Source organism: Linepithema humile, chromosome 6 (genome assembly GCF_040581485.1).
Source record: "Linepithema humile isolate Giens D197 chromosome 6, Lhum_UNIL_v1.0, whole genome shotgun sequence".
Taxonomy (NCBI): Eukaryota; Metazoa; Arthropoda; class Insecta; order Hymenoptera; family Formicidae; genus Linepithema; species Linepithema humile.
In genome coordinates this window covers 19645233-19660327 of record NC_090133.1, presented here as the reverse complement: position 1 = coordinate 19660327, position 15095 = coordinate 19645233, and the positions used below count along the sequence as shown (strand labels likewise).

The 15095-nt window shown below is 43.0% G+C and overlaps 1 protein-coding gene across 4 annotated transcripts in view; it reads right to left on the bottom strand.

The window, feature by feature from the left end:
* Positions 1-3020: 3020 nt before the first annotated feature.
* The window catches only part of LOC105678744 (growth factor receptor-bound protein 14-like), a 242162-nt gene continuing 230087 nt past the window's right edge, over positions 3021-15095 (bottom strand). For all 4 annotated transcript variants that reach the window (XM_012378309.2, XM_012378310.2, XM_012378312.2 and 1 more), the window contains 3 exons: positions 12259-12527; positions 7459-7552; positions 3021-7019 (listed from right to left, as the gene is read on the bottom strand). In XM_012378309.2, coding sequence (XP_012233732.1) covers positions 6747-7019; positions 7459-7552; positions 12259-12527 — 636 coding nt within the window. In that variant the 3' untranslated portion in view covers positions 3021-6746. The remainder of the gene's footprint in view (positions 7020-7458; positions 7553-12258; positions 12528-15095) is intronic.

Below are 15095 nucleotides of genomic sequence, written 5' to 3'. Positions count from 1 at the left end.
TCGATATGTCGAACCATTTGGTGCTGTCGCTTCTGCTTATCGGAACGGATAACTGTGAGTCGTCGAGAGTTTCCTTTTTTTATTTTTTACTATTTTTTTTTTTTTTTTTTTACTTCTTTTCTTTTTTCGAAACCGGGAACAAGTCTCGCGGCTTCGCTCGTTGACTCTCCTTTGTAATTAGCTTTCGCGCTGCTTCGCGAGACTTATCGACTTTATTGCGCGTTGCACGAGACGAGATATGCGTTAGAGCGTAAAAAGGAAAACAGGAAACGAAAATCCTAAAGTCTCACGACACCGCTAATTTGGTGTATAGTTCATTGACCATAGGTACCTGCCGATTATCACATTGTTGGCCCCTACAATCATTGAAGATATACCCGGCGCGAGACTGCTTCTCGTTTCTCCAACCTGCCCAATTTGTATCACTATTTTTATCGTGCTAATGCAACTGAACAGTCACTATGACATCTTCTCGGTGACCATGGTGGGTGTACCAAGAGTACTGCCGGGTATTTTTTCAACCAGAGACACGATACGGACGACGGCAATTCACAGAATCGCGATGAATGGTCGAGAAGATGATCCGAGGCGAACGAAAGCGACATCATTAACACTCTCCTCCGTCGCCCGCGAGCAGATTCCTCCGATTGCGGGAAACTTGCGATCGCTTCCGATCGTCTCAGGTAGGAACAAATATCTCAGTGAGTCAGTGACCTCGAATTAGGTCCGGTAATTTGTGCGTTTTGCTTTTGATCGTTCGCGGTTTCTAATGGATAATCGTTGTGAAAACACCCTGTATAAAGTATTCTCCGCTGTTCTTCGCTCTTATCTCGTTTCTCTCACAATCGCTACTGAAGATATAACACGCAGATTGATTTTTCTCCAACCGCCGAAGTGTGCTCGAAACACAAATATCGGTTTAATACTGATACCTTTTTTAACTCGTTAAACTCTCTGTCGGACGCGCATCCGACACGCCGTACTGATGCACGCACGCACGCAACCACGCAGCGACATACCTCTTATTTTTCATTCATCTGTCTCTGCCTCGAGCAAATTCATCCCGGCTAAAATACACCATCATTTTCAGCCCATGAGAGCATTGCTCATTGACCGCAGGCATCTGAAATTATCATATCACTTATTATAATGATTCTTGCGATCATTGAGGATGCACGTGGCGATTGTCGATCGATGGAACGTTAGTCCCTTTGGTCATCCAGCGTGAGCCGTAGGGTAAAAATAATACAAGACAATTTTAGAGAAACGTAATATCTGATTAGTTGATTGAATTTAATTCTTTAATTGTTTAATTTTAAAATTGCATCTTTATTTGAACATCGTTTGCATTATTTACAGTATTATAATTATTTAGAATATTTTGCACGGTTTTTATCGAAACTACTATTAATCATCTTATAAAAATTTAGAAAACCGCAGTAAAATTTTTCCTATCGTAAAATAGCCGATTTTCTTTTGTATTAAGTATTTTCAATTTTTTAATTTTTCTAAATGGTAAATATTGGAGTAGATAGATACATTGTCTTCAACGTGATTACTTAATTTTATTTTTGTGGAGATGATTATTAATTCTTTTTTCTTATAAAAGTTTAGAAATCCGTAACAAAGATGGTTTACTTTTCTCGTAATAAAGTAGCAGGACGTTTTATAAGTGCTTTCACACGTAGAAATTTTTTAACTTCTCTAATGATACAACACATAACGCCCGACGGCTCATACGGCTGAGACCATTGAATTGCACCCTCAACAATCATGGGCAGCAAGGGCACTTTCGCGCAAGTTTTCAACCGCGGTAATCATCTCACGTACACACACTCTCTCTCTCTCTCTTTCGCTCTGAATTGTTTTCGTTCGCCGCAAATCGGACACAAGATCGCGATTGATTATTATTATTATTAGTATTAATATTACTACGATTGCAATATCTGTGATCAGCGAACGGGGAGCGCGTGGTGATTGATTTAATATATTCTGGACGTGATCGCGGGAAGGATCTTTGCGTTCGATTCCTGTTCAAATCTCTTTCCATTGCGGAATAATTTTACTATTGCTGTCAATATGAATTAACTAGTCTCTATATCCCAGATATCCCCATTTGTTCGCGAAGTTAAAACACAAAATGAAAATTTGCTTTACGTTTTTAATCGCTTGTAATTCCACACAAATATTTCTTTTCAAGAAAAATCACAACATTAAATTCATTAAGAACTCGATTGTTAAAAACTAAAATCACCATTTTTTTCGATCTCCTTTATAATTACAAAAAAATATACTCGTTTTTAAACATACTGGCTGTTTAAAAAAAGCTGAGAATCTACAATTAATTAAATAATAAATGTAAGAATAATTTCAGTGTTAGAAAAAACAATGAGAATTATTGATATTGCGTTTTTTCTCCAACCGGAATTCACCGTGGATAGATAAGTAATCGCGACGGTGATATAATTACCGTATTAGACATGTATACTCTACGAATTAAGCTGTCTTTACGTCGTAAATTGCACAGGAGCGTAACAGCAAAAAGCCTGGCCGGAACTTGTATGTTTACCGTTTCTTTTTTTTCAACTAGCGAGCAAACCAGCGACTGCCACTAATATATACGTTTGCTGGACTCGAATTCAGTCTCTGTGCCGCTTGTAGGATCGAACTCGTGCAACTGATTGAGTTTGAAGAACAATCTGACGAACTCTGCATCGAAGCGTTCACTTGCCAGAATGACAATGTGAGTTTCATCAACGTCTGCGGGTATTTAGATGATGTATACAATGCACGAGCGTGGACATTGATTTCTCGCGCAAAAACATGTTTCAAGTTGTGGCCATAGCTTTTACAAAGAAAACAAGGAAAATTGATTAATCGGAAAACGGACGGACGGGTGAAGTAAATCATTAAATTACGAGCAACGCCAATGACACTTAATCATAAGACGAACAAAGTAACAATCAAGTATAACGCACTAACAAAACATACGCTATCCGGGGATAGAAATAAAAACACAATTATTAACCTTTCCGTTACCTGGTCATTTTATTGTTCTTAACAGACGTCGATGAAATTCTCGCACAGGACTAATTTACGGTTTTTTTTTTTCTTTACTTAGATTCAGTCTTCACAGACCACTGCGTTTGCCGTATTAATTCGTGACTACATTAATACAAAATATATTTTATTATAATTTATGTAGTTAATTAATCATCATAATAATATTTATAGCTTCTTTTACGCTGGTGGTCGCGAGGAACCCGGCGTCTGTCTCGTTTCACGTTCGGTTCTCGGATCATAAGGAGGCGGAAGAAGGATTCCCACGGTGTCGACTTGAAGAATCAACATTGATTAACCGCTATCAAAATTGATTTTCAAATTGTCAACAGTCCGCAGATAGACGGGACAGTCGGGAAGAGGATAACTTGGTTCGGGATTTAGGCCTAAATAGACATATTTACACGAAAGGCCGAAAGGACAATTTCTTTTTCTTGCGTGTAATAAGCGTATTCCGAGAGGTAATTTCGTTAATTCAACTTGAACTTGAATTTCGTGAGAAAACTTTGCGCGAACGGATCGGGGATGAACGCCGCGTTTGCGCACCACCGTTCTACAGAAGATTGTTTTTTTTCATACCCATTCATGAAGATTTTGTTATACTAATATTTAATTCTATAAAGCGCTACTATTCTAAAATTTAATGCAATTTTTGTCCGTGTTCCGTGTTTTGTTTTTATGTGTATGAGTGTTTGTGTCTTCGTGTCACATGTGTTGTTACATTTCTATGTAAGATCTGCACTTCTTCGAATTATTCAAAAATTACCACTTCAAGACATGACGCGTAGGCATTCGACATTAAATAAATATATAATCGATGAAAAAATATATTATTAAAAAGTAGGTACGAATATAGGGATGGAGAGGTGGAAGGGGTTGGTACTGTTTTTTCGATGAATCGTAATACATTGCGTAAATAATTTTCTCTCGCGTCCATACCCTGCACACTCCACAGCTCCTGCCGGATCTCACTTTTATCTTATATGTGACTTTCATATTATTATTCTCGAAAAAACATTGTGTTAAAAATTTCCGTATCATAAATCTAGAATGCACGACAACGCTCGCACCCGATGACGCTATACACCCACAAACTTTACACCGTCGATGCTTTCGATCGACGATAATATTCCGGATATAAAATTAATCGTATAATTTAGAACATGAAATATACATATATATGTTTTTTTTTTGTTTTTAGACATACTTCCTTTATGTTTCAACCGCATATGACCTTCTTCCTTGGTCTCCCTCGTCACGCACAAACATACCCTTTTTCTCACTCGGTTTCATTCATTCTCTCTCGTTCCCTTATTTCAAATGTTACGCGTTCTTAGCAGTTTTATAATAATTAATTGAATCTTTCATCTTCGAATTTGTGTTAACCAACAAATGCCTTAACGCAACTGAAACATCTGTAAAGTATGAGATCATGTCTGCCGAGGAACACGCTTTCGAATCTTTTGGAGCGTGTATCCACGAGCGTGTCCCTCGACGCAAACGCGCGTCGAGGATTCTTACACTAATCGTATTTCTTAAACTCATTAATGTTATGTGCACTTTCTCACTTCGTTCCACGGCGATAATTCGTGTCACGTCTTGGCTTCGCGCACACCGCGAAGCCAAATAAGAATTTTGCAAACAAAACGCGAAACACCCTCGGCACCTTCACGAGAAATCTGTGATCCATTTTTCCCTTCCTCTTGCCCCGCCGACGAAGCTGTCTCGCTTTAATTTTGAACACCCTGGGATAATGATGTATCTCGATATTATTATTTCCAAGTCATCTCGTCTTGACACACAGCCTTAACAGTTAATGAACGGAACACGCGGACACATCATGCATTCTCTCTCCTTTCCCTCGATATTCTCTCTCTTACTCTCGCTTTCGTCATTTAAATTCATTCGTCGTCGTCTAAACTCTTCGTCGCTGTCGTCGTTAGGCGACAAAGTCGTGTGATAACTAGTCCGCGATTGACTTTGTCGCGCATTCTCTTCGGGAAAACAACTAAATGGGAGAGATGCTCAGTGTGCGCGATGCGGGTTAAAATCGAAGAAAAAAAATGGAAGGAGGGGGAGACTACGCGCCAATTCTATTGCACTTCACTTTTTCTCTCTCTCTCACACGCATACATATATGAACTTCATGTTCCTCTTGTATTGCTGGCTCGCTACATAAGCTAGTATCAGACTACACGCGTATTTGTAATCTGTGTTTCGCGAAAATTCGTTAATACAAACTCTTCATATTATTCGCAATTCACAATATATTGTTTATCCGTGCTTCGACAGTCATTTATTCCTTTCTCTCTCTTTCTCAGATCAAATAATTAGAAAAGCGTAAAAATACGAAGAGCGTAAAAATACGAAGAAATGTCACGAACAAGCACAATATATAACCTGTCGTACAGCGCTATATATGAAACAATATAAATCGATTGACTAGATGACTGGACATGTCGCTTCTCAAAAAATACGACTCGAGTTTCCTCCACATTTTCTGAATTCATCAAAATATCGTTCATTTGGCAAATTTGCGAAAATAGTGAATTACAAATAGTTAGAATCAACGAATTTCGTACAAATCACGAATACGAGCACAGTCTGTCGCTAGCCATGTAGTTGCACTATATTATATTCCGCAACAACACTTCTCTCTCGTCCATTTCTCTTTCTCATTATCTTTTTTTTGCATTCATACAATGTACACCAAGCATCATCATGCATACACGTGCACGGAGTCACACTTTTCCCTTCTTCTCATAGAATAACTTTACGGACGACGTATCAAAGTCGCCGATTAGTGATCTAATCGTACGCGCCATGCTTGCGCAAACGTGGACATATAGAAAATGGTAAGAAAAAAAGAAAAAAAAAATCGCTTCTTTGATTGCCTAGATGCGCTCGTCACTGAGAATTTTAGATGAAGAAGAAAATGAAGAGAGAGGATATTCTCTCGGTAGATCTAGACGACAAGATAGATCCTTACACGACGACTAATACAATAATATATGATTAAACACATCGAAAAGATTTCGTTTGAGAATCGCTGTCGGTGAACATCAACATCACGCTACTACTCGGCTCCGCGTAAACGGAATAACGAAACAGATGTGAATAAAAAACTTTAAAAATGAAAGAACTCTTGGTACGACAGCGATCCTGCGGCTCTCACTTCCCGAAAATCATATTGTTTCCATGTTATTACGTGCCTCGCGCCCAAAAAATTGGTCGTTCTGTTGCACGGGTCAGCCGACCCAGTGACGTCAATACACACGTTGTTCCGTCGTTAGAACGAATTTGAGGAATATTTCGATGATTAGACGATGCTCAAGCCGTGTCAATTTTCTTCTTTTTCCCGTCTTCATCGCTAGGCAATCGTTCATCCTCGCGCGTACTTGAACATCGCTTCGCTGCCTCTGTCGCTGATCGCGCTACAACTTCCACTTGCTGCAACTGCAGAGACACAAGCTCCAACAACCCGACGATCGTGCCACGCGGACACTGTCGTGATTCCCGCTGCCGCTGTTGTTGTTTTCCAGGCGATTGTTGTCGCTGCCGCTATGCATCGTCACGACGTTGTCGGTGATAATGACGGGAGTGAAAAGCCCGTTTGTGATGGCGGAAGCGGTGAGCGTCGAGCGTTCGCCGTCGACAACATCAGCAGGTTGCCGACTGTCCTATACTCAAATGCTGCTCGGCTTGACGCACAGCTCGGCGGCAACTTTGTCGCTGCTGGTGATCCGCTGGCTACTGCCTTCGGGTGGTGATGGTGACGCGCCGTCGGTTTCCGGCTTGTGAAGTGGCGGCTTTACCCCGTTCTGCACGTAATGGGTCAGCCGTGTAGGCAGCGAGCCCGCGTTTAATTGGTAGAACTCGACCAGCTGTAGCAGGTCGTAGAACTTGGTCGCTCCTTTGTCGAGAGTGTACAGCCAGCAATTGCGACGTTCGTCAAAGATCTAAAATGCAATAGAGACTTTGTTGATACTCGCTCGTGAGATATTTAAAAAACATGAAGTTGTTTGAAAGATGCTCTGCAAATTCGATACGATAGTTTGCTACGCTAGAAAGTTAGAAATAACAAGAAAACTGCATAAACTGGCAAAAAGAATATTGCAACTGTCAGATATCGATTATCGTTAAATAATATTGACATAACATTGAAATAAAAATCAAGCATTTAATATTGATTCATTCGACGGATTTAATCTGAACGGCAAAAGATTGGATATTTTTTACTTGAGCTTCCCGAGCCGGCGATACGTCCGCAGTAATTGCAGTGTCGGCTTTAAAGCAAACCACTGCAGAAAAAATTTCGCGTTAAACACATTTAACCGCCGCCGTCGTAAATTAACTTTGATTGCAAAAAAACGATCGTCGCTAATTATCGAGACTTACGGGCTGGATTTGCGCGTGAAAGATCCTGTCGTTGTACTTGTAAGTCAGCACGAAGGCTCCTGGATTGCTCTTGCTTTCTCTCACCAGAAACACGCTGAAAAACATGAAACAGAGAATTCTTGAGAACTTGAACGTTGTGGCAAATGCATATTTCAAACATGGACAACGTATTTCTCCGTGAATTTATTTCTCAATCGAATCTAAATTATTTTATAAATAATTGACACGCAATATGACGTGATGATGTTTTCATAAAGAAGCTGTGCAAAGCTATCTTGTGCGATAACTTTCAATGTTGGTTTTCTCGGAACATTCAAGCGATACGTATGTACATCAGCGGCCGCGGGAGAAGAGGTTAAAGAACTGCTGAGACGGACGATATCTGAATACAGAGCCAGTCAAGAGATTCGCGAGAGATAGGCCGCTTTTTGCGGTATGCAGACTGCACCCGGTGCTAGATCCGCGATACCAGGAAGAACGACGAAACAACGGCTCTCGTCCAGGCGTATTACGGTATAAATTAGTATGATCGTAAAAGGCAGCGGGACGAGGAGAGCGATAAAGAAACTGGCAGAGGCGGGAGGGGGGGCGGAAGAAAGATACAGGTCAAGGGATGCAACGACGACAGGACCGACCGGTTGGTCGCGAGACAGGATACATGCGAGCGAGAGAGAAAGAGCCACGTCGTAAAACGATCGCAACGCGACCACGCGATTGTAAAACTCCGACCGATGGAAGAAACGGGTCTTTTTCCTCGCTCCTGATGCTCTAACATCGCGAAATCTCGCCGTTGAAGAATGAAAAATATCTTTTAAAAAATAACTCTTAACCGCAGAACGATCGACTATTGATTCCCTGCAATAAACTTTCATCAAAAACTACTCATAGCTTTCCGATCATATTCCTCAAATACTTTGCCATAGATTTTTGATATTTTTTTTTTAATAATACTTATCAGCTCGCGCTAACGGCATAGAAGTGAATGTTTTCATAAGGACAAATTTTGCAAAAAAGAAAGAAAAAAAATTGGAAAATTGTAACGCAAATTGTTCGCCGCGCGGCACATTTTTCAGTATCTTATCTGTATTATTTGTATACGACGATAACGTTTGCTGATGTCCGGTTATCATCTCTCATCAACCCTGATGCTTGCCCAATGGAATATTCATGCAAGTGAATATTCCGCGTCCAGGCAAGCAGATAACATGACGGTGACTCGTAGTCCCAACTACAGTAATGTCCAAGGACTATCCCGAGTTAGGATAACGACGTTACGGCCTCTGTATAGTACAAAGGAGCTACGTCCGTCGCTAGGATATAGGTTTCCTCTATCTCTCGAGCTACCCGCGTTAATTCGCAGCTTTGAGAGAGAGGGAGAGAGAGAGAGAGGGGAGGAGAAATATGACGGTTAGTAGACAATGCCTGGAGCGAGATCGATTAGAAAGTTTTTCGCGACCGACGACAACGACGACGGTCGTGACGAAGGAAACTCTCGCAGCGCGAAGAAATTCAGGTAGGAAGAAGGCACAAGGTGGGATTCGTCTCCGTCCTTTCCTCTCTTCCTCCCCTTTTTTTCCCCGTCATTGTCGAGAGGAAAGGAGAAAGGATGAGGAAGAGAATACGGCGGAGGCGGCGAGGCGGTGTACGATCGAGATTATGCAAATTTATGCAAGAGCCCCCCCGAACGAACGTAAAACCCGGAGACAACTACGTGATCCCCGAGCACTCAATTACCCGGGGCTAAGCGCGACGAGATAGATGGGAAGAGTCGTTAATTAACCATTTATCCGCGATTCCCGGCGCCGGTGCGGCAAATAAAAGATGAGATCGTGGAACAGGAAGAGAGACGAGGAGAGAGGACAGGCGACAAACCGGAATACCCGGCGAAACTCGCTGCCACTCGATCGGGTCATGGCCCGACAGAGGAGGTCATCAATGGATGATCGACGTGACGAATCGAGGCTCGATCGCTGCGAACGGAATGTGTAATCGTTGAAAAGCAATTGGAAAGAGGCGAGAAAGAGACACGGCAAGGTGTGACGTAACCGAACGTGTTAACGCGAGTTATTTGAACGCGCCTCGAATCGTCGGATTTTTTTACAGATTTTCCTTCTTCCTCATCTCCGATGCTTTTGGCATTCTTTCGTATCTCGAGTCTCACAGCCTCGGCGCGTCTGGTGTACGTCACGCGTTTATGATTCTGCCCCACTAAATATATACCACACTCCCGGGAGCAACGTCCCCGCTCAAAGCGTGCCTACGCGAATATAATGAAATCTAATTTAGAGTATTAGTAACTTCCTAACGTTTCAAGGGCGTGTCCACACGTGTAACGCTGACTGAGATTACCGGGTCAATACGGGTTAAATACGAAGGTCAATACGGTCACGATGACGGATTCGGCGGTAGGACGAGGCGGCATAGGTAAAAGCGCTGAGAGGCAACAAAAAAAGAAAGGGAGGAAGATTTATTGTGCATGAAGAATAAATGCATTCGGAGCATAATAAGCATCTGCGTGAAAAGAACTGCAAATAAAAACAGCTTGTTTTCTGAGCTTCGTCTCTCCGGAATTTTTTCCTCACATTGTTATGTTTTCAAGTACAGCGTATTCATACCATGTTTTTCATATTTTTTTCATCAAACGGAAAAAATTATTTAGAATTAGTATTATTTAGAAGTATTAAAATTCTAATTAAAAATACTAAAATTATCAAATGACGAAAGCCATAAATGATATTACTCGACAGCCGAGTATCGCCATTAAAATTCAAGCGCACAGACAAGCGCGAGTGGATTAGCAAATGAAATAACAAACACGGGAGAGGGAATGGATGGTAGGCGAAAAAAAAATAAAAGACGCTCGATAGGAATCCATCGTGATTTACGATCGCTCGTAATACTAGGTGCGCAACTAAGTTTCCGGGTTTTTTTTATCAATGCAAAATGGAAAATTTCAAGAGAAATACAAAAAACGATTTATTCAAAGTATCGTCCCTCGCTAGCTACACATTTTTGCCATCTCTCTGGCAATACATGAATACCGCGACGATAAAACGATGCGTCTTTGAATCGAAACCATTCATCCAACCAGTTTCGCACTTCTTCGAAATTGGCCAAGTGTAGCCCAGCCAAGCCATGCGCCATCGACCGGAACAAGTGATAATCGGAAGGGGCCAGGTCTGGTGAATACGGCGGGTGCGGTAGCAGATCCCATTTCAGCGTTTTGATGGTGTCCTGGACGATGGAAGTGCGATGGCACGGAGCGTTGTCGTGCTGCAATATCACTCGTTCGTGTCTCGTGTCCCATTCTGGCCGTTTTTCGAGCAATGCATGGTTCAAATTTATCAATTGTTGTCGATAGCGATCCCCATTGACAGTTTCGCCCGGTTTCAGCAGCTCATAGTACACGATTCCTTTCTGGTCCCACCAAATGCAAAGCATTGTCTTCTTTCCGAAGCGATTTGGCCGTGCCGTCGATGTTGATGCTTCGCCAGGTGAAAGCCACGATTTTTTGCGTTTGGGATTCTCGAAATATATCCACTTCTCATCGCCAGTAACAATTCGATGCAAGAAACTCTTTCTTTCATGCCGCAAAAGCAAAATTTCGGAAGTGGCTCTTCGATATTCCATCTGTCTCTCAGTCAACTCATGCGGCACCCATTTTCCTTCTTTTTGAATTTTTCCCATGGCATGTAAACGTTTGGAAATACCTTGGCGAGTCATGTTTAATGCCTCCGCAAGTTGATCTTGTGTTTGTGTATCATCTTCATCCAATAACGTTTGCAGATCGGCGTCCTCTAATGTTTTTGGTCTTCCGGAGCGCTCCTTGTCCTCAGTGTCGAAATCGCCACTTCTGAAGCGTTTAAACCAATCTTCACAGGTAGTTTTCGATGGTGCATGTTCGCCGTAGGCTTTTTCAAGCAAACGACGTGCTTCAGCTGCATTTTGTTTCAAGTTGAAGCAGAAAAGCAAAGCTTCCCGCAAATGCTGTTTATTTGGCACAAAACTCGACATCTTTCTTGTTAGAAAAAATATTTTTGCGTTGCGATATCTGTTGGTATTATGACTGGTTATTGTTGACAGATGTCCAAGTTAATAAAAAAACACAACTTTAGACATGTATATCGACTACATGTATCGTTAGCGCCATCCATGTGTAAAACCCGGAAACTTAGTTGCGCACCTAGTAATCGCGATGAAGATTACGCAAGCGCCAGCCAAGCGTGTCGCCCGCGCGCAGGCAGTTTCGAGGTCGTAACTCTCAACCGGTTCGAGACGGGACCCTCTCCCATTCGAATGATGAAGGTTATCATCGCTAATATCGATGTGATCGGGATTTTCGGGAAGTGCCATTACGACGCAACTGCCGTCGTTGCAATCCGTGGCACGATCTGTCAATCGAATCGCGAACGCGATCGAGCGATTCATTGAGAAGGAACGAAAATACAGCTTTAAAGATTCTAATCTCGTAAAGTTAATTTTTCGTCATACAAAATGGCATGTAAAATAATTTATAATTTTAATCTAATTTTCAGTGGATTTATCGCAAAAGTTTTATCAGACGCCGTTTTTTCTCTATTTTCTTGATTTCAAATATTTAATTTCGTATAAAAATTTATGCACCAGTAATAAAATACAGTGAAAAATTGTTTTAGATTTCGAATTTTATATAATTTAAAATATCTTGACACAGATTCACATTAAATGATGAGAGCAAAACCTTGAGATCTATTTACAGCCCCAAAGTTTAGTTCATGTTTTTCCAACGAAAATCGATTAATTGATATGAGTAGAACTTACCCATCGACGCTGCCGTGATCCCTTATAATAGCCGCCGCGACCTCTCTCTTGAGGCTGCCGTGGAACCAAGGTTGAAGAACATGTATGCCGCTGTCGAGTCCATGCAGCCTCATCATGGCGCATCCCGGTGGTGTTCGCGAGAACGGTCGCCATCTTCGTCGCCAGACCATACCTTCATTTTCGGCTATGTCTCTAGCTTCTTTGGGATCTTCAACTATCCTCCCCACACTACCGGTGAAGTCCATCGCCACGCGTGATCGTATGGATTCCTGCAAAAAAAAAAAAATACATTGATGAGCGTTCATATTCGAAAAATTAGAGAGCTTAAATCAAGATAGCTTAAATGAAATCTGAAATTAATAAAGGAACGAGATATGGTTATTGTCAAAGTCAAAAAGGACCTTTGTTGAAAACTTTTAATAAAAGCTCGTATGTCATCGTAAAAAATTTGTTATAAATTTTTTCGGCACAGAAAATGTATATACGCGTATTCCGAAAAATATTTTCGTAACGCCGCAGGGCGTTATCCTAGTCATCCTAACACATTCGATGCACCGACCACAGATATTTGCGCTGTTACGCTGCCAGACTGGAAAGCGGCGCCCTCGGTTAAAAAAAAAAAAATTGGTATAATTTTTTCAGGGAAATTTATCGTTACGCGGATGTACCTTTTTCCGGTCTGCGCGCCTAAGTTTCGGCGTGCTCAATGACCCCGGGATAAATATGTCTATCCATAACTGGAGTATGAACGCGAGTTTGAACGTTTCGACGTTTATCTCCTGGCAGGCGGAAGCCCGTCCTTTACGAGCAGCCGCGATGAGGGAAGAGCCGTTACGGGCTACCGCCGAACGCTTTTATTTGGGATTAGATGCGCGGGCGGTTTCCAGTTCGGTAAATAACTCGTCCTGCGGACGCAAGAAAGGAGAACGAGTTCGCTTCCTGTTCCTTTTCTCACTCCACGCAGTAAACCGCGCCCCACGAGTTTTCCGTGGAATTATGGCCCGGATGCGATACAGCCGGTAACAATCGCACGCGATAACTCATCGCCGCCCTCTCCGGCAGTAACTTCACCCGTGTAACTCTTCTTTCCGTGAACCGCGATTCCGCAATCGACGGTAGAGAGAAACCTCGGGTATCGCACGGAGTGGATCGCGATAATGTCCGGATAGCTCTCGAGACACCTTGGTAATAATTGAGTACAATTGAGGTGCCGTAATCGTCTATAACCCGCAATTTTCCAATACTCGAATCCCTTATTCGAAAATCATACTCATTAAACTCGCGTTTCGAATATTGGAAATTGCGGGTCGGGCATTTGCGACACCTGGCTTCGTATTAGCGATCAGAGATAATCAGACGAACACACCTACACATTTCTAATAAGTTCAAAATACCGCACGCCGAGGTGATCGAAAGATCCGAAAGATAATTCGAGTCGCATGAGCGACACGCTCTTCGGGCCGCTGATAACGAGCAAAAGGCCGGAACGCACGTAGTGGATTAGTCGGTCGTTAAAATAAATAGACGCTCGCGGCGCGAGTACGTACGGAGGAGAGAATTACGGGGGAGAGCGAGAGAGACGGGGAGAGTTTCTCATCAACCGGAGAATTACCGTAGAGCGGGAACTCGAGGGTGCTTTCGGGAACCCCCGGAAACCGGGAAAGCCAGTGCGGCCCCGAGCATACGCCCGTAACGCGGCCGGCGATCGATGTTCAACCGGCTCTCTCTCCTCGGTTCGCCCTATTCCTTCTGTAAGCTACTCATCCCCTCTTGCTCTCCGAAACGAGAGAAACAGAGAGAATGACCGCAATGCTCTCGCGATAGGCTTTCGTTATGGCTTGACCTTGACACCGGGGTGACCCGATGTCCTGGAGATTTAGAAACCTGTCCTCCGGCGCAAAGCAGCACATCTTTTCCTTCGACGTCACTTAATTTTTCATTCCCGAGCACAATGCGAATAGAATTGTATTTTCTATATCTTTTCCGTCTGCGCACTCATCTGTGCGGTGACTCGGGCGGACTTTCAGGTTAAAGTAATGAAATATTGTCAGCCGTTCGTATTATTGAGCGCAAAGAGAACAATGAGAGCGAAGAAGGAGTGAAAATATCAGATATCGCGCGGATACAGCGTTGCAGGAAATTAATAGCGGCGCGCACTATCAGCGAAGCTTCCGCGCGCAAATTGATTTTTAAACGGTGCACTGAGCGCCGTATCAGGTTAGCGGCGTAAAGCCCAACGGCCCAGACCAATCTAAGTCTGACCACGTGTATATAATATTTTAAGGGATGTCCGACGAGCGAAGTTAACGCGCGACCGGGCTTCCCGGGTTCCGGGCGAGTTTACTACTTCCGGCCTAACTTCGTTGGCTTGAACACATAGAGCGGAGGAGAACGAGCGAGCGAATGAGCGAGCGAGCGAGCGAGCGAGCGGGAGCGAGAGAGAGCTTCCTCGGCTTCCTCGTCGTGTTTTATCGTTATTACAAGCTCCTTCGAAGTTTACGACTCTGTGCGGCGGATAACGTTCTCCGTCTTGCTTTCCTCTTATCCTTCGTCGTTCGATCAACTTCCATCCCGCTTCGCGAAGCGCTAGCCGTCGGAAATGACGCGTCCAGGTTGCACGAAGCCCTTACCATCCCGCCCGCGCAGCGCGTTTCGCCTCGTAAAGGAATTTCGTTACGTCGCTTATGGAAAGTCGATGTCACCTTGGAGAGACGTAAAGTTACTGCCGCGACAAGGTGCGCTGCGATCTCCTCGCGCGACTAGGTCTCGACGCTCAACACTTTGGCGACTAAACGATGAATCTGGATACTATTCACTTGAAATTACTCGAGGAATAA